The sequence below is a fragment of the Equus quagga genome, chromosome 14 (assembly GCF_021613505.1).
Source record: "Equus quagga isolate Etosha38 chromosome 14, UCLA_HA_Equagga_1.0, whole genome shotgun sequence".
Lineage (NCBI taxonomy): Eukaryota > Metazoa > Chordata > Mammalia > Perissodactyla > Equidae > Equus > Equus quagga.
Window position 1 is genome coordinate 77,911,889 of NC_060280.1, and position 19,337 is coordinate 77,931,225.

At 45.7% G+C, this 19,337-nt stretch overlaps 1 protein-coding gene across 1 annotated transcript in view; it reads left to right on the forward strand.

Moving 5' to 3' along the window:
- The window catches only part of BARX2 (BARX homeobox 2), a 68,011-nt gene extending 51,125 nt beyond the window's left edge, over positions 1 to 16,886 (forward strand). Inside the window, exons 2-4 of the mRNA XM_046686246.1 lie at positions 2,269 to 2,572; positions 7,236 to 7,320; positions 15,877 to 16,886. Coding sequence (XP_046542202.1) covers positions 2,269 to 2,572; positions 7,236 to 7,320; positions 15,877 to 16,140 — 653 coding nt within the window. The 3' untranslated portion in view covers positions 16,141 to 16,886. The remainder of the gene's footprint in view (positions 1 to 2,268; positions 2,573 to 7,235; positions 7,321 to 15,876) is intronic.
- The last annotated feature ends 2,451 nt before the right edge of the window (positions 16,887 to 19,337 follow it).

Genomic DNA, 19,337 nt, shown 5'->3' on the forward strand with positions numbered 1-19,337 from the left:
TCATGTTAACTTATATGTCGTTTGTCTATTAGTTTATGTAGAGAGTTCTCACTAGCAGTTACACTGTAGATGAACCACAGTTTATTTAACCCTTTTCCTATGATAGGTATATGGATTATTTCCTGTTTTTCATTATTATAAACAAATCTGCAGTGAATATGCTTATACATATATCTTTGTGCACATAGGCAAATGGGTCTCGCATTGTGGAATTGCTGGTCAATAATTTCATAGATACTGCTTAGTTTGTCCTTCAAAAAGATTATGCTGTCTTACACTCTCACCAATGATATATGAGTGCCCATTTCCTCATCTCCTTGCCAACACTAGATGTTACCACCCTTCCAAAATATTATTCAATGTTAAGCAAAAGAATATTTGACTCTCTTTCAAAAGAGAAAGCTCAAACTCTGGTGATTAAAAGCCTTACTTATGGTTAGGTAACTGGTCACTTCCTATATTGATAAGTGTCTTGGTTTCTAGAGTATAAGTTAGCCTGCTGACTAAAGAAAGACTTTTTTTTTTTTTAAAGAAATGGCAGAATTAAAGGAGTAAAGCAACGTGAAATGAGAAATATCTTATGCCTGTATGAGAAGCTTTCAGATACTTTTTTTCAAGAAGTAGCATTTCATAATGTCTGCTGGGGGAGCCAGAACCACTGGCCCAGGTGTCCTAAGTTTTCTTGCTATAAAATATCATTCCAAGATCTTTTCTTTTTTTTTTTTCATAAAAAGAATCCACAACACAAAACCTCAAGCATTAGCATTGGCTGGAGAGTTCATGGAAGTCATAGCACTTGGTGATTTATTATTTAGCAACTTTGTGGTTTCTACTGGGCTTTTCTAGAAGTATAGTCAAAGAACAAGAGAAGTTACCTGTTCTAATTAATAACTATGACAGAAGTATGGGACTGAACAAGAGGAGAAATGCCAACCCAGAGGAGAGAGCTAGAACACAAGTAGCACCTGGGGCTTCTCTGATGTTGGTCAGTTCTCACCGAGAACCGGTGTGAGTGCTGGTTGCCTCGCCCTTGTAGTGAGCTGTCAGGGCTGGACTGAGTCCCAGAGGGCAGCCCTTGAGTCTTCTCTCTTTTCATCCGATATCAAGATGGGTTTGGGATGAGAGGTACTTTTGTGGCCTCAGTATTTTAGAGTTTGAAGGATTCTTCAAAATTATCTATTTTACTCACTATATGAATGACAAAACTGAGGCCCAGAGAGAGAAAATGATTTCATAGATGATGATCATGACATTTTAAACCTGATACTATTGAATAATGAAAGAGAAGAGCTCTTTTATTTGAACTTTAAAGACATAACAGATTCTCGGACAGAAAAGTACTCTTGCTTTGAAATTCTTCAAGCAGGAGTGGCACGTAACTAGTGTGTATGCCACCATACCCCTTTCCCTTCTGCGTGCCATGGCAGACATTGTTAATCGACCACAGCTCTCTTTCCTCAGCCAGGCTCTGGCCCAGCCTCAGATTCCTCTTTAACAGAGTGCTGGAGCAGCTAGTCATACTGGATCTGAGTTTTCATGTGGGTTAAAATCCTTTTGCCCCCTCTTCTACATGATGTATTCATGTGGCTCATGATGTGAGAAGAGCCCTGGGCTTCAAGCCGGAAGAACTTCCTCGGACTCCTGAATCTGCTTGCTCCTAGTCTGTGATCTTAGGCAAGTCCCTTAACCGTCCTGGGACTGTTTCCTTGTCTCTGGCATGAGGGTGCTGAATTAAATAACCTTTAAGCATCCTTCCAGTTCTGAAAAATGTTATGATTTCAAGGTCTATAGACTTCTCAGGAAGAATTTATAGTTGCAACCATGTATTTTTATGAAGATCATAGGTGGTTCTGAGGCACTTTGTATATTACAAATCTATTTTGGATTTCTTATGTGTTACTAGCTTTATCTGACTACCTCTTTTTATCTGATCAATCCCATTGACCCATATCTCTGAAACCAGAATTTCGGGGCTCAAAAGGGAGAGATGGGGAAAGATTCACTTACAGCCAGAGGAATTGCAGGAACCTGTCTGGCAGTGGAGGACTTGAATGTTCTCCCACACCAGGCTGAGCACGTCTGCCTGTTTCCTGCCCACCCAGCCGTTATAGGCCTTGAGTTGCCTCTTATTCTCCTTCTTCGCGTTGCACCTCCTGAGATCAGGAGCCCCTGCCAGTCAGACAGGTCTCAGAAAGTGGTCCTCCGAGGGCCGCCAGCCTCCTTCCACCCCTGCTCCTTGTGTGACCTGCCTCCCTGTTTGTCTTCCAGGCCCCGCTTCCCTTCGGGCATATCCTCTCCTCTCAGTGATCACCCGACAGCCCACGGTCATCTCCCACCTGGTCCCTGCCACCCCGGGAATCGCCCAGGCATTGTCCTGTCAGCCAGTGGCCACCAAGGCTGCCTCTGCTGAGGCCCTGGGCGGCGAGGCTGCGGGCAGCAGCGAGTCGGAGACAGAGCAGCCCACGCCCCGGCAGAAGAAACCCCGCCGGAGTCGCACCATCTTCACTGAGCTGCAGCTCATGGGCCTAGAGAAGAAGTTCCAGAAGCAGAAGTACTTGTCCACCCCAGACAGGTGAGGACACGGGGAGGGAACCGTCCACAGGTGAGGCCCTTGGGCAGAAGAGATTCCTTTGGCTCTCGCTGTGGGATGTATAGCCACCAGGACAGTGGGAGAGATGCAGGAATCTATCCCTTGGCCCACGTAAGCTCAGCCTTGGTGTAACAGAACCCAGCCCTCACCACTTCATCGCATGGCGCTCCAGGAGCCTGCCTGTTGCTGAGCTTAGACTCCTCTCTGATTCTCCCTAATTTAATTTAACTACTCCAGTCTAACAAGCAAGGTAAAGGTCAGCAAATGGCTGCCCAGGCTCTCAGCTGGGAAACGAGTTTGGTTTTTAAAGCCACTTACACTTAGGAGCAGATGCAGTGGGACTAGGTCTGGAGTTGAGCCCCACGATCTTCTCAGTCTTCTCGCTACCCTCCAGCTCCCAGCCGGCTCAGTCTGCCGGCCTGGCTCCTGCCTGAAAGGGCTGGGTTGATCAGGTTGAGGAGCTGTCAGATGTCCTGTGAATTTGATGGGTCTCAAGTCAGAACCATTTGGCTGAGATCAAGGAGGACCTGGATGAGAGTCCCTTCTTTAAACCCTTTTGAGATCCAGATGAGGGCGGCTGTGACCCCTGCTTTACTCACAGGCCTCAATTCAAGACCTTCTTTCTTTAATTTAGTATCTTAACTGCAAAATATGCAAGAGCGTGTGTCTTACCTTCTTCCTTCAGACTCGCTTTGGAGATGGCTGAGGAATGTATGATCTCTTTATTAGGAGGGTCTTGCAGGTACTTTTCCTCTTCTTTTGCTCACTGCCTTGTCTACATCAGGTTTGACCCCGGCCCTATTAAACAAGAAGGAACGGAAACTCAGACACATCTCTTCCACTTTTTATTAGCTGTTTGATAAAAATTTAAGTGAGAGGAGCCTGCAAATCACTGACTAAACGGGAATTTGTTTGCTGATTTGATTAATTAAACACTCATCAGCTGTTGGCTGAGGGTCTCTGCGTGCCGGGCACTGTGGCAGGGATTATGGGTCTGGAAAGTACAGACAAGAGTCCTGCTCTACAGGAGACCATGGGGAAGGCGGTGACTGCAATAGCGACAGCGCGGGGAGCTGGGCACTGGGCTGGTGTGTTGCCGAGGGCTGTAGGAGCACAAAGATATTGCTGAGTGTGTCAGATGGGGTACGGGGAGGTTTCTCAGAAGAGGAAGTGTTTAAGAAGAGCTTTGATTCCAGCAGGCAGAGGGCATTCCACAGAGGGGATGGCATACAAAAGGCACAGAAGCATCCTCGCGGGGCATATGCAGGGAACTGCAGGTGGTCAGGACACCTCCAGCTTCAGGCGTGAATTGGAGTGTGGGGGGCGATGAGGCTGCAGAGGTGGGAAGGGCCTTGTATGCTTGGCTGAAGAATGTGGACTTTGTTGTTTAGGCCACCCATCAGCAGCCATTAAGAGCTGGATGCAACATGGCCAGAATTTACATTTTAGTTTCCTCGCCCTGGTGGCACCATAGAAGATTGATCAAAGAGGGAAGAAATGGAGCAGGAAAACCAGTTAGGAGAGAATCCAGCGGGAGTCATTGAAGACCTGAATTAAGATAGTGACAGTGGGAATAGAGAGGAGAGAATTCATGGGAGAACAGTTTTGAAGATGGAACGGACAGAGTTGACATTGGCATGAGGAAGAGAGAAGAGAGCTGAGAATTCTGTGGTTCTGGATTGGGCCACCAGGTGAATAGGATGCCATTAACTGAAGTTGGAAGGCTGAGGACGCAGTGGGTTTGGGGAGGAAAGAGTGAGTTCTTTTTTGAGCATTTGGGGTGCCTTCGGGTGGATAGTGGAGACAGGTCTGTGAATTGGGGATTAGTAGATGAGATCTCTAGGTATTAAACGGCTATTTTGGTGCCCTCAGCATGTAATGGAGAACCTCATGTACCTGGGCAACCAGGTGGAGTGGGCATGATTTATGAATTTTGTGGTGATATATCAAAAAGCTTCAACGTGCATGGGCAAAATTTTAAGCTTATTTTCTAGAAGTCAGAGAATTTTTTAACAGAAATGCTAGTTCCTAATAAACCTCCTGGTGCTTCCTGCTACCTGCCCAGGCACCTCTCAGGTGACCTACACAGGATTGATTCACTTGCCTGGGGAGGAGGACACCATCTGGCTGGCATGAAGCTGCTACCTTAACCCGCCCTCTCAGATGTTCCTCACCTCTGTACGTGACGAGGGCCATGAGCGCTTCCTCCTCCCACAGCTCTCTCCCTTTTCCTCTTTGTTTGTTTCTCCAGTTTCCTAGGTGACCCCATTTAAGCGAATATGCAGGGAAGTGAGAATTTGTAACGGTGGCAGGTAATGAGAGAAAGCTGATGACAGTGAAGCGTGTTTCTGTAGCCAGAGTGAGTCAAGGGTGCATTTTTCCCAAGTGAGCTCACACCATTTGCTAACACAGTGGCAGAGCTGTGAACTGAAACTTCCATTGACTAATGCACCTGATGGCCTCAGGTGAACCAGGCTTGGAAGGCACAGTGGGACCCTGGGGAGGCCCTGTCTCCAGGGAGACCTGGGAGACCAGAAGTCTGTGGGATAGCCCCCTGGGTTCTTGGTTCTTAATGAATGGCTGCTTGGGAAGAAGTACTTCGTTAGTGGGGAGAGCTAAGTGCTATTGGCGCTGGGAATTTATTAGCTTCAGTCTGTGAATCACTTTCAATAAAACTGTCAGCTCCCAGTAGCCCTTTTACTGGACAACCAGATATATGTGAATGCAGATTTAAGACAGGTTCTGAAGTCCCTTGAAGGAAGACTATTTTTATGATTATAGATTTAAATTGTGCACTCTCATCAAAGCAGGGGGCTAGCCAGCTGCACCTGGAACCTTCATTGCCTCTACCCATCGGTCTTCCTGATGGTGAGATGTTGCTCGTTTCTCGTCAGGTAGAGAAAGTTGCAGCTAAGCACTCGCACCTGCGAGTCCCCATGGCTCAGGTTTGTGACTGTGCAGGCTTGCGTGAGATATTGGACCTTAGATCCACAGATTGCGAGCCTCGGAAACCTGGGACCTTCAGTGGTGGTCACTGCTCGAGCTGTATCAAGGGTGCTTGTCCCAAGTTGCTGCTTTAGAAGTCCACACTGCTTCAGTGCCCAGGGTTGGAACCACAGGGAGGCAGCTGATGTTGGCTCAAGGAGATGGTCTTCAGTTAGTGTTCAGGTAGACCTGGGCTTCTTGGCAACATGGGTTAACACTTACAGTCTTGAGACTGAGGTTGAAGCCTGGTTCCCTTTCTCATTTCATAGGCTCCACTCAGGTTGTTTGCTACTCCTTGTCATGTAGCATCGTGCATTTTCTCCATGAAAGCCTGAGCAGGAGCTTCCCTTGGACAGATCTAACTTGTTCAAAAATGTGGTAGGTGGAGGTGAGCTCCTATACAGGAGGGAGGCGAACAAGTCAGATGTAAGTGGATTTGAATCCTGGCTCCACCTCTTACTGTAGGATCATCTCCAGGCGTCAACAAAGTTTTTCTGCACAGGGCCAGACAGTAAACCTTTTATGCTTTGTGGGCCGTATGCTCTCGGTCCCAACTACTCAACTCTGAGGTTGTAGCATGAAAGCAACCATGGACGTATGTAAACGAATGAGTGTGTCTTGGTAAAACTTTATTTACCAAAACACGTAGTAGACAGGATTTGGCCTTGGTTGTTGAGAGAGCTAATTTCTCTGACCTTCAGATCTCTCATCTGTAAGATGGGAATAATTACACCTCCTTCACAGCATTGTGAAAGGCGTAAAGAAGAGAGCAGCCATCAGGGACCTAGCACATAGCCTGGGAGGCTGTGCTGCTCAGGAAAAGGTTACCGTGTTGTTGGAATTACCTCCAACTGCACACTTGCCAGGAATGGCTTTGACATTCAGGACTTTTCAGAGGCTACAGAGAAATGCAGAACTATAGTTAGCAGTAGAATGGGAAGCAGGAGGGGCCCCAGATTTAATGTTTCTTCTGGAACCCAGCATTATAATAATTTAGGGCAGCGACAATGAATGAGTCAATCCATCAAAATGTTTTTTTAGTCCTCGTTCTGGATTTAGAACGTGATAGGCACTTTTGTGATTATAAAAGAGGCACAAGACATACTCTGCTCTTACATTTGAGTTAGGGAGGCATAAATAACTCATGTGAAGCAATGAGACCAGTTGAGAACATGGAGGCAGCCGGGTGATGGCTGACCCGTGGGAGGGTGTGAGGAGACAATCTCTGTGAGCTGGGGGAGCCCAAGAGGCTCACCCGCAAGAAATGGGACTTGAGCTGGATCTGGAGTGATGAGTGAGATTCCAGTAAGGAAAATATGGCTTTGCTTGTCCTTCTCAGCTTGGATTTTGGGTCAGAGTCTTCATTTTGTACAGGATCAGAGTGAGGACTGTCAGGACAGGAAAAGGATTTTGCAGTGCAGGCTCAGAAATCTTTTGCAGGTCCAATGTAGACAGTCCTTGGGCGTGCATATCTGTTTCTTAGCTTCCCAGAGTTTCATCCATGGGATTCTTGGAAGGAAAGCAAAGCTCTTGGGGGTAGAATTGGTTTAACGAGGGGGGCCCAAGCTGTAGCAGCAGTGCCTGGAGCTAGTCAGCAGGACCCCTCCCTCCTGCCCTTTCCCTTCCTCCTCATCCTTCCTCTGTATCTCATGCCTTCTAGGTTGGACTTGGCCCAGTCTCTGGGACTCACTCAACTGCAGGTGAAGACTTGGTATCAGAACCGCAGGATGAAATGGAAGAAAATGGTAAGAAAGAGGAGAGTGAGTCTATCCACGTGCCCATCATGACGGCAAAAGAATTCTTACAGGGCTGGGAAGAAGGCAGGAAGGACCGTGTGGTGGTTTGGGCTCCAGAGACTGGAAGGCCTCTTAAGATGCTGTCTGGGAGGGAGGCTGAGCAGAAGGATAAGCCGTTCCTCCTGACCTGGATTTCCTGACCAGAAGGATATTCTTTTTCAGTTTCCTTAGAAATAAAAGAAAAAGAAAGCCCACAAGCTTCTCAGTTGCTAGCTTTAATCCCACCTGCTAGCCTTTTCAAAGCACTTCCTTCGCCCTCCCACGACAGCTAAGAATAGAAGTCAGTCCTCTGTTTATAATGGCATGTAGGGCGCATCTGTTCTTGTAGTTGTGTGTCCGCTAATGCAGTGATTCTCAAACTGTGTGCGCATCAGAGTAATCTGCCTAGCAGGTAAGATGCAGAACTCTAGGCCCCTCCCGGGATTCCAATTCTCTGTCACAGGACGGGGCTGGGAACGTGTGTGTCAGCAAGCACCCCGGTCCCTCTGAGGCACGTAGTATAATGACTGCAGTCTCCCTAACGCTGCTCTAGGGCCTGGCTCATGACCATTCTATCCTTGGTTTTTAAAGGAACTTATTAGAATAAATATCTCTAAAAAAAAGAACCAGAATAAACATCTCTACATTTTGAGGAACTCAGCTTCGTAATAGTTCACCCCCCTTTTTTATAAAAAGTACTGTTAAATCTAAATTTTCCAAAGTAGTTGAGTGTTTCATTTCCAGTTTTGTAAACCACAAGGGGCAAGAAAGACAAAGAGGAGGGGCGGGATGAGGGTGGGAGGGAGCCCTGCTCTGTTCTTTAGAGACCAGCCTCACCACAGCCTCTGACGTGGGCCCTTCGCACAGCCCCACTGAATCATCCTGACCCGCTCGTCTCTCATTTGGACCAGGTGGGCCAGGCCTGCCTGGATGACATTTTAATTTGCTAACCCATCTGGTCACAAGCCACATTTCTTGGTGTGATTTCAAGGGCTGGAATATGAAGTTTTTCATAATTACCAAATGGAACTAAGTTTTCAGAAAAAAAAAAAAGTTGGTAGATAATTTTTAATAGATATTGAGACATTTTCTCAATTTTGTATTTTTGTCCAATAATCTTTTTCTTAGAACTTTAGTTCTTGCTATTGCCTGCTAACAGTGAGAAAGATAAATAAGTGAATTGCCGATGAATATTAGTGGGAAAGTTAGAAAAAAACTCAAGTCAGCGTTTATTATATTCCCAGAAAGGAATTTGTGGGCAAATCTCATCATTTCCTCTGGGGTGATCTGACCCTGAGATGGAAGGATTTTTAGGTGGAGGTGGCTTGGCTCCTGAAGTGCCCTCGAAGTGAGGTGGAGATGCCAGTTGCGTATACAAACACACATATGCTGCATGACTCAACCAGGATATAGTTAGTGTCTCTTGTGAGCTATGTCTTGTCCTAGGCACTGTAGGAAGTAATGAAATAAAATAGAACCCTGCCTTCATGGAATTTATGATCTAGCTGGAGAATCAAGGCCCAGGAAGCAGGTAGGGAGCACATTATAACTAAGTCCTGATCATTGATTTATAGATTTGGAACCCCATAAGAGTTCAGGGGAGACGTAATAGGGAAGGTTACAGGGAGTAGTTGAAATTGAAGGGTAGATGGGATTCAATTACACATATACTCACTCCAAAACCTCTAGAATGCTAAGACCCCCATGAAACTTATGCTGGAAACCTTTTGTGGGGTTGATCTCTAAAAGAACCAGATTTGAGAGTTAGAAACGCTGGACCACATTCCCATGCTTGCCCCTCCCTGGCTGATTTTGGGCAAGTCCCTTCATTGCTTTCTGTGCAAGTTCCACCACCCACCTCCTTCCTCGTCAGTCATCATCATCGAGATCAATGTCTCCTGAGTGACAGAGGCATTGTTTAAATTGGTTATCAGCAATCTTCTCGTGAGTCAGATGATTAAGGAATTGACAGCCTGCCATCGCTGTCAGCACCGCCCAATGCCTGGGCGGTGCGTGTGCCTTTGCCTCTGATGTCACTTGTTTTTCACCAGCCACTGTGCTGCTGGCACAATGGTGGACTGCTTATTGATGGTTATCAACATCGTATAAAACAAAATAGAAGTAACTTAGCAGATTTAACCTCAGAGAGCATTCCAAAAGCCAACCAAATTCAGGTCCCTTCAGGAAACAAGAGTGCCAGGCTTTCAGCTCACGTTAGCCGTCATTGATTGGGCACTTACCTTCACCGGGCGGTGGAGATGCAAAGACAAGACATGAACCTGTCCATTAAAAATAAAAATTTAAAAAGGCACTCAGTCAAGTGGGGGAGACAGACCTCTAAACTAGTCATTATACAGAGTGATCAGGGCAACAACAGGGCACAGAATCAGTATAGAGAAGGGAGCCATTCTCAGAAGAGGTGCCATCTAAAGTGGTTTCAGTGGATGAGTAGAAATGTGCCAGTGAAGACGGGAAGTATGTCACAGTGGAAGGAAGGGAGAGAAGTACTTGGGGCGCTTGAAGTGCTTCAGAATGTCTGGAGCTAAAATGTGAGCATGCTGTTCAGTTGTGGATCTGAATTCTGCCTCCCCCAGCACAGAAAGACATTCCTGGGATCCTGATTGCTTCACTGTATTTCCCTGGTACTACTCTTTGAAGGCTATCTCCTCAGGTACTGAGGACGAAGAAAAAAAGATAATTGGGTAATAAAGATGTCTCAAGGCTAGTAACCTAATTGGAACTGGAAAAAGATTAGCACTTGATTCACAGAGTTATTCACACGGCTGCCAAGGAAAGCGCTGCCAAAACCAAGATAGCATCTCTGACTAGTTTTTACCCGTCAGCATTTGTAACCTATAGCGGGTTGGGTAAATTTAATGTTGCACATTAGATGAGACACTCACCCTCCATTCCATTTCTATTTGGCTTTCGTTCCAGTAGGACCCACAGTGTTGTCCAGCAGGCTGAAAGTGCCTCATTATCCAGAGGTCTTTTTCAGCTCTCTAAATACAGGTCTGTTCTGGGAGAGGGTCCACATGGAGACCACCTTCTCTCCAGGTCACAGAATTGGGTGGGTCACACACCACACGCCATCGTCTTTCACACTGAAAGTCTCCAGATAATCAGCAATTCTGTCAAATTGCTACTAGTCTGTGTAACCTTGGGCAGGTTACTTAACCTCAGTGTGCCTGTTTCCACATCATACATGCCTGATACATCCCTCACAGGGTTGTGGTATTAACTGGGCTTATCCCTGTAAAGCTTAGAACAGTGCCTGCTGCATGGTATAGGGCCAAGCAATGCTAGCTGCTGTTCTTCTTCTTCTTATTATTTTAATTACTTACCTATCCCCAAAATTCATGTCTCTAGAGAATCCAGGCTTTCGGAGGCCAGGAGAGAGAAGCTGAAAATGAATTCTTCAGGTTTCTGGGACTCTGGTTAAGAGCAGTCCTGGCTGTTTGTCCCTCCTTGCTCCCCATTGGCCAGCCTTCCCCCGTCAGTGCCTTAGCATTTGGGCTTGTGGTCTAGAAGGACATCCCATCTTCGGGTGGAGAAAGTCTGCCAAACAGTGTGCTGGGAAGAGATTCATGCCGGCGAATCCAAACTTGCTTCTCAGCTTCGTGGAAGCGGCCGTCAGTGGTATGGCGCTCATTGTTCCACAGAGCGGCAGATAAAGATAGAGAAAAAGGGTAAAAAACACTCCAGTTAACGAGTCTATGACGTAGGGTTTGCTGGGAGACTGGGTAATTGCAGATAAATATTGGAATCAGAAATAAAGCGGCACATTTTACGAACCCCTCGCACACGATGCACAATGGCATGCTGGGAAGTGTTAGATTTGAACGGTCAGGGATTTTGTGTTAAAGCCCAGCTCTGCCCTTGGCTTGCTCATGACCAGGACGGACCACTTCTGCCTGCTCAGTTTCCTCTCTGAAAAAATGGGGGAGGCAGAATGTTCCTCTGTGCGCTGACGGGCCGGGCTCTCCAGTCTAACTGCCTGTCCTCCTGAGCAGCTCGGGAAGGAAGCAGAGGCCTCGTCCTGACGTCCTCAGCAGTAGGACACTGGAGTATCTAGTTTGAGAGTTTGGAAGAGGGCTGCCAGCAGGCATGGCTAATAAAGGTCGACGGTGTGCTGGCTGTTTTTCCAAGAGGCATGTGACCTTGCATGCAATGGGTTGTCTGGCCTCCCAGGACCAAGGGGACTAAGTTGGCCCTAGGAATAATTGAGGAGGAGGGGTCCCGGGAGAAGGGCCACAGGGTGCATGCGAATGGGCAGCTCCTGGTGTGGGGTAGCTGTGAGATAATTGCATGTCTCAGGTGTGCTGGAAGGCAGGGGCCAGAGGTCGAGTGCGGAAGGCAGCCAAGAGTGTAGTTATCTCCTAATTATTGCTTGGCTGGAATGTTTTATTCCATTTAGAAAATGGTCTGATTGTTTTGAGTTTTTTTCCTGCTGTAGGAAAACAGCCAGGTGGGGTCTATCCAAGCTGTGTGGGTGGTGTTCTCTAATTGCTGGGCTGGACTTTCTTTTGCCAATTAGGCGGCTTCCTTATACCTGCCCTTTTCTAACTTGATTACTACATGGGGCAACTCAGTTTGTATAACCTCTTTCATACCGAGTGGAGCTGCTTTCAACATATAAATTCCATCTTGGCACATTTGGGTGCTTTCAACAGCCTGAGTGAAATCAAAATTTCAAAATTTGACTGAAATCAAAATCAGATATACTGATTTATGTGAAAAGGAATACAGGGACGTCTTCTCCCCAGAGCTAGATTCTGTCAGCATCCATACCTTGTTTGAGGTCCCCTTCATGTCTGTTGTCAGCTTTTGAATTGAAACCACAGTGGCTGAGCAGATTCCCAGCTAAAAGGAGGTGTTTATTGAAAACTTAGGGTTTACTCACACCATACACAAAAATTAATATGAATCATAGACCTTAATGTAAAAGCTAAAATTATAAAACTCATAGAAGAAAATGTAAGAGTAATATTCATGATCTCGGATTAGAAAAACATTAGATATGACACCAAAAGCACAAGCAACAAAAGGAAAAATAAATTAGACTTCCTCAAAATTAAAAACTTTTGTGCTGTGAAGGACATCATCAAGAAAGTGAAAAGAAGGGCCTGGCTCCATAGCCTAGTGGTGAAGTTCAGTGTGCCCTGCTTTGGTGGCCTAGGTTCAGTTCCTGGGTGCAGACCTACACCACTCATTGGCAGCCATGCTGTGGCAGTGACCCACATACAAAATAGAAGAAGATTGGTACAGACATTAGCTCAGGGCAAATCTTCCTCAGCAAAAACTGAAAGAAAGAACGAAAGAAAGTGAACAGAGAACACACAGAATGGAGAACATATTTGCAAATCTTATATTTGATAAGGGACTTGTATCCAGAATTTATAAAGAACTCTTACAACTCAATAATAAAAAGACAACCACATTTAAAAATGTACAAAGGATTTGAATAGACATATCCCCGAGAAGATATACAACTGGTTACTAAGCGCATGAAAAGATGCTCAACTTCATTAGTCATCAGGAAGGACAAATCAAAGACACATTGGGATACCACTTCACACCCACTAGGATGGCTGTAATCAAAAAGATATAATAAGAAGTGTTGGCGAGGATGTGAAGAACTGGAACCTTCATATACTGCTGATTGCAATGTAACATGGTGCAGCTGCTTTGAAAAACAGTCTGAGGGGCCAGCCCCATGGCATATGGGTTAGGTCTGGTGCCCTCTGCTTCAACAGCCGAGGTTTGCAGGTTCAGATCCCAGGAGTAGACCTACACCACTCGTCAGCCATGCTGAGGGAATGACCCACATATAAAGTGGAGGAAGATTGGCACAGATGTTAGCTCAGAGCTGATCCTCCTCAAGCAAAAAAACCCAAACAAACAGTCTGGAAGTTCCTCAAAATGTTGAACATGGAGTTACCATATGACCCAGCAATTCCACTTCTGGGCATATACCCTAAAGAAGTGAAGCGGGGACTTGAACAAATATTTGCATACCCATGTTCATAGCAGCATTATTCACAATAGCCAAAAGGTAGAAGCAACCTAAGTCTCCATCAGGTGATGAATGGATAAAAAGAATGTGGCGTATCCATATGATGGCTATTTTGGCCATAAAAAGGAATGAAGTACTGATACGTGCTACAATATGGATGAAGCTTGAAAACACTGCTAAGTGAAAGAAGCCAGTCACAAAAGACGACATATTGTATGATTCCATTCATGTGACATGTCCAGAATAGGCAAATCTGTAGAGACAGAAAGCAGATTAATGGCTGCCTAGAGTTGGGGGCCAGGAGAGAAATGGGGAGTAGCTGCTAATGGATATGAGGGTTCTTTTTGGGGGTGATGAAAATCTTCTAAAATTGCATTCCAACATACCACAGCTAGAAGAACCCACAACTGAAAATATACAGCTATGTACCAGAGGATTTTGGGGAGAAAAAGGAAAAAATAAAATCTTTAAAAAAAAATTGCATCCTGGTACAGTTACACAATTCTCTGACTATAACTAAAAATCACTAAATTGTGCACTATAAATGGATGAAATGTATGGTATGTGAATTCTATCTTGATAAAGTTGTTTAAATAAAGAACTTATGGTTTATTGAATTACTTCATTCATTCTTACAGTTTAGCTCCTGGAGGTTCTCTGTTGCTCTTAAAGGAAGGAGATGGAGTCAATAAATGTTTAGCAACTGCATATAAAGTTAGTTGGAAGTTAAATGACTGGAGCAAAAAAGCAAGGGATAGATGCAGGATTTACCTTCAAGGAGCTTGTGTTCAAATGGGGAAAATAATATTAAGCTAGGTATGTAAGCAGCAAAAATATATCCCACTCTTAATTATCTGTGCTAATCTGAGTCGTCCTGAAGCCCTTCTCACCAGCTGCCCAGAAAACCAACAAGTACACCAAGCCAGGGTTCAGAGCCAATGGAGGAGTGTCTGTTATATTGCAAAGCAACATGTAAATATTTTAAAAATTATCCCTGCCTACCTCATGGGATTCTTGTCTAAGTCACAAAGTGGGACAATAAATGTGCAATGCCCTTGAAATCAGCAAAGGCCACTTGGGGTCCTATTATTTTGCTTGCTTTATATCTTTCTTCAATTCTGTGGAAAGGCATGTTGAGAAAGGTTACGTCACTTGCTCAAGGTTGGTGAATGCCTGGTCTGTGCCAGGGACTGAGTGGGAGGGACAGGCATGTAAACGTGCAGTGACGACCTTCCATGAAAAGTGCTCTGATGGAGAGAGGATAGTGTGCTCACAGGGCACGTGTGGAGGGCAATTAACTTAGACTTGGGCGACCAGGGGAGGCTCCCGGGAGAAGCACTGTCCACGCTGACGTAACCAGGTGAGAGGGCTGGGAGGCTTGTTCTGGGTAGAAGAAATCTGCCATTCAGGAACAGTTCTGGCCCTTTCATATAAATTAGCTGTTGGTGAGCTAAGGTATTATTATCCCCATTTTACAGATTAGGAAACTGAGGCTCAGAGTCTTTATAGGACTCTCCCAAAGACAAAGCTGATAGGTAGCAGAGTTAGGGTTTAATCCAGTTACTCTGCTTTCCGAGCTGCAACACTTTCTCCTATGCTCTACGGCTTCTTCGAACAATACAAGACTATATGTTTTGTAGCATCTTTTTTTCTGATTACAGAAATACTCATACATGATCACTGTTGAAAAATTAGAAAATACAGAAAAAACATAAGGAAAAATGCTTAGAACTTATCCGAGATCCTGATACTGCAAACAGGGCTGTGTTTAGTCGTCTAGACTCCAGATGGAATTAAGCTGGTTTATAACCTGTTTTTCACAAAAACACATTAATAATAGTTCCTATGTCATTAAACATTCTCCTCTATAGTAATTGCAATGGTTATCAAGTATTTTCTCTTTGGCATATGTGATAATTATCTACCCAATCATATGGCAGAAACTTTAGGGTGTTTTTCCCCAGTGTTTGCTGTTTTAACCAGTTTTGTGATGAACACATTTGCAGATCAGCCATGGTCTCAGTCTATGATGACTTCCTTAGGCTAAATTATGTAGAATTTCTGTGTCGAAGAGTATGTACATTTTAAGACTTTTTGATTTGAATTCTCAGATTGTCTTTTGAAAAGGTTTTGCCAATTACGTTTTCTCACTAGAGTCTGAGTGCTTATTTTCCAGCTTGCTACAAATACTGTCTTTTTCTTTTAACTTGTCAACTGGATATCGCATTCATATTTTAATTTTCATTTCTTTCCTTATTGTTGAAGTTGGATTTTCTATGTGTTTATGATCATTTTATTTACTGACAGTGTGTGTGATATGGACTCAAAGTGCTTTGAGCCTTCAAAGAATGAGAGCGTCTTGGTCGACTGGAGCTGACTGGTCGGGAATACTTTTCGCCAAAACCCGTGACTTCGCTGTTGGGAAAGAATGGCTTATATGCTGTGTGAGCAGCAAAGTGGAGGGAGGGAGTTATTTCCTAGATTTAATGACCGTTTTTTTCCCCACATAGGTTCTTAAAGGTGGACAGGAAGCGCCCACAAAACCCAAAGGTCGTCCCAAGAAGAACTCCATCCCCACATCGGAAGAGATTGAAGCTGAAGAGAAGATGAACAGCCAGGCCCAGAGGCAGGAGCACCTGGAGCCCTTCCAGGGAGAGGAGCTCTGTGACACACAGGAACCAAAAGCATGCCACGTCCCCTTAGAGGCAGCAGAGCCCCCAGGCCAGCCCCAGGAGTTGCCAGTAGCCTCTACGGAACCCCCGCCATCAAGCTAAAATACAACTCTTTTGGGGGAAGGGGGAGACTGGGAAGGAGGGAAAGAGAGAAGGCAGGGAGAATAGGGAGAGAGAAGCTTCCCAAAGCCTGCTCAACTGGGAGAGAAGAGATCCACCGTTCCCCTGCCTCCCACAGGTCTCACTGGCCTTTTCCTCACAAGCATTTGAGGAAGACTTGCCTGCCTTAGGCCTTTCTCTTCCTGAAAGGCTGCTTTAGCCACGGGATGCCCTCGAGGAAGGGAGACAGTGCCTTGGAATTGCCTGCCCCAGCTAGGGTGATGGCTGCGGGGCTGGGTACAAGAAGCCCGTCCATGTCATAAGGCCCACCGTGGCGCGGTGGAGGATCACTCTGGCTCTCTCCCTGCCAGCCTCTGGGCCACCAGTCCTCAAAGCAGAGAGAGGCAGAGCATCTTGGGCAGCACGCCCAGGTTCCTTGCTGACTCAGCACTTATTTCTATAGTTTTAAAAGAGAATTTAATGTTTTGGTTGTTGTTTTGTTGGGGGGGGAGTGAGGGTGGGCAAAAAGGAGTTGGGAGAAGGGAGTTCTGAGTGATTAGAATTGTTTCTGAATAAGGTTGGTTTGTTTGAAGACGTGTGCCTTTGTCCCCATTATAAGATGGTCAGGTGACCCAAGAACTGATAAGCCTCGTTTTTCTTGCTTCATTAAGTTGCCATCCCTGAAGCTGCCATGCAGATATGTTAAGATAACTTTTATTTTTTAATTAAAAATAAATCTTTCAAAAGGATTTGGTGTATTAATTCATCTGGGGAGGGTATTAAGCTCTTCCTGAATATGTCCTATGGAGAGAGAGCCGGGCTCCCTGCACTTTAATTTCCCCAGCTAGAAAATTGTCGACGAAAATAATCCATAACTAATCTATAAATGAAAATTTGAGTGAGTTTATTCTGAGCTAAAATGTGAGGACCATGGCCCGGGGCCTTTCTTCCCGAAGGAAGGAAGGGCACCAAAGAAGTAGGGTATACAGAGTGGTTATATACGCCCAAAGAGGGTGTTTCACATATGATTGAAATGTCCTTTTCACAATATCACAAGACTGCTCTGTCGGCACAGTGATTGATGGAAACAGCAGGTAGGTCTGCTCTCTTGGTGAACACAGCAGGGTGGCAGGTCTGCTCTCTTGAGCTGGGTGGTCACAGGTGAGCTGGGTGGTCACAGGTGAGCACAGCAGTCAGTTCTTAGTCTAAGGAAAGATGCTTATCCTTAAGGAAATGCCAATGTGGGGGAAAGTTGCACCTTTATCTTAAGGGCCTTTGTTCTGACCATAGGAAATGTTTAAAGCAGATATGCAATGCGTGCTCAATGGCCAGGGTCAGGCCCTTTTGGGAAAAACAAAATCAGGCCGAATTAGGTTTACACCAAATGGCTTCCTCATATACTCCAATATATCCTATTGCTGGCCATTTCTATTTGTTAAAATGAAAGATGGGGCCAAGCCGTTGGTGTCCAAACGCGGAGAGCCAAAGGAAGCAGCACTGAGAAGGTTTAGGGTGAGGGAGGAGCGGCGTAGCTGGGTTCTGCCCATCACCACTCCCGCCGCCTTCTCCCCCCACAGCTCCACTGTCAGCCTTTGTACACTGTGGGCTTCCAGCTTTAAAAATCTTTTCACTTTTTTGAAGAAAGAATGAATTTATATGTTTGAAAACTCAAACTATATAGAAAGAAGTCTTGCCCCCACCCCTGGGACCCCCTCCAAACTCCCATCCCTATAGGTAACCATTGTTACTGGTTTTGTTTGTTTTTTATTAAGTAGCCATTTGGATGATGGGCTCTGTAACTTTTAATAAAAGAAAATTTGAGAACTACTTGGCTAAATGTGCTCCGTGATTTTAAATTTAAAATGCTGTCCCACTTTTAATAAGACCAGGAAAGAGGTGGGCGCCCGAGTTCCTAAAGTGAGAACTGGGCCCCGGTTTCTTGTCTGATGGTCGTGTGGACTGGCCCCGAGGCCTCCTCCTACGGCTAGTCTTCGTCACATTTCCCTCGCACGTTTGCTTGAGGCGTCCTCCAGGGCAGAGGCCCCTCTGGTGCATGTGGACTGTCAATGATCAAGTCCACAGTCACTCTGCCCAGTTGTGGGCTAGTGTGATATAAACTGACTCTTACAATGGCCTCAGCTAGGAAGTAGAACCTGTTACTAGGTCTGTAAAAACAAATCATACAATTCTTTTCAAAGTTAAACAGGAATGGCCTGCATGGTTTTAATAATGCGGCTGCCTGTTTCCCCTTCGTTAACACAGTCAAAGTGACTGCAGCTTTGACTTTGCCAAGGCAGTGTCTTTGTTCCTTTTGCCTTTGAGATCCGCACTGAGAATGCAGTCTTTTTGTTAACCTTGTGAACAAAGGAGGCAAGGACTCGCCTCCAAGAACCAGTTTGTGCAGACCACACCCAGCCGTCTGTGGAGATTTCCTGAGTGCATGTAGAAAGCTGTCTCCTTCACCTGTAGCCCGCCCCACGTACAGTTTTATGATCTGCCTGCCAGGTGGCGTCACAATGAGCCAAAGAGTGTACGAAGTGGCCAAAGTAAGCAGGTGTTTCTGTGCCAATTTAGTTTCACTCCTGAGGAACCGTTCTGTCCTATTCATCTGCCCTAGAAAGGCCTTTCATTCGGATGCTGCTTTCCTGTGATGGATTTCCATCTCTTGCCCTGGGCTTTCAAGAATATTGTCTTTTTCTGAGGTGTCTGATGGTGACTATCATCTCACAGATACATGTGCCCGCATGCGTGCACACATATACATGCACATCACGTGTGGATTTCCTGAGCCCGGGTTCCAGGCCGTCTCTGACTCCCAGCCCTGACCAGCCCTGAGGTTTTGGTCTGTCATCTTTGGCATTGTTTCTAGGAGTTGAAGGTATTTCAGTGGAGGATTTAAGACCTTGAATAATCTTTTCCCTGGTTTTGAAAGCCCCAAGCCCAAGGTCACCTCCGCTTACATGCCCTGGGCCTGTCCTCCGGCCTCAGCTCTGTGTAGCTTTGCCCTGAGACTTACAGAAGGGTCAGGGCTGGGCCTTTTGCATGCAGTGGGCATTAATCAGAGCCAAGACCTGCTCTCCCTCCACCTCCATCTTTTCCTTTCCCTCTAGTGCTGGAGACTCGGGACAGGCATCCAGAAACCGCCTCTGCACGTTTTCTGTGGATTGTGGTGACTAGGAGGTCGCTCTGTTCCCCAGTGA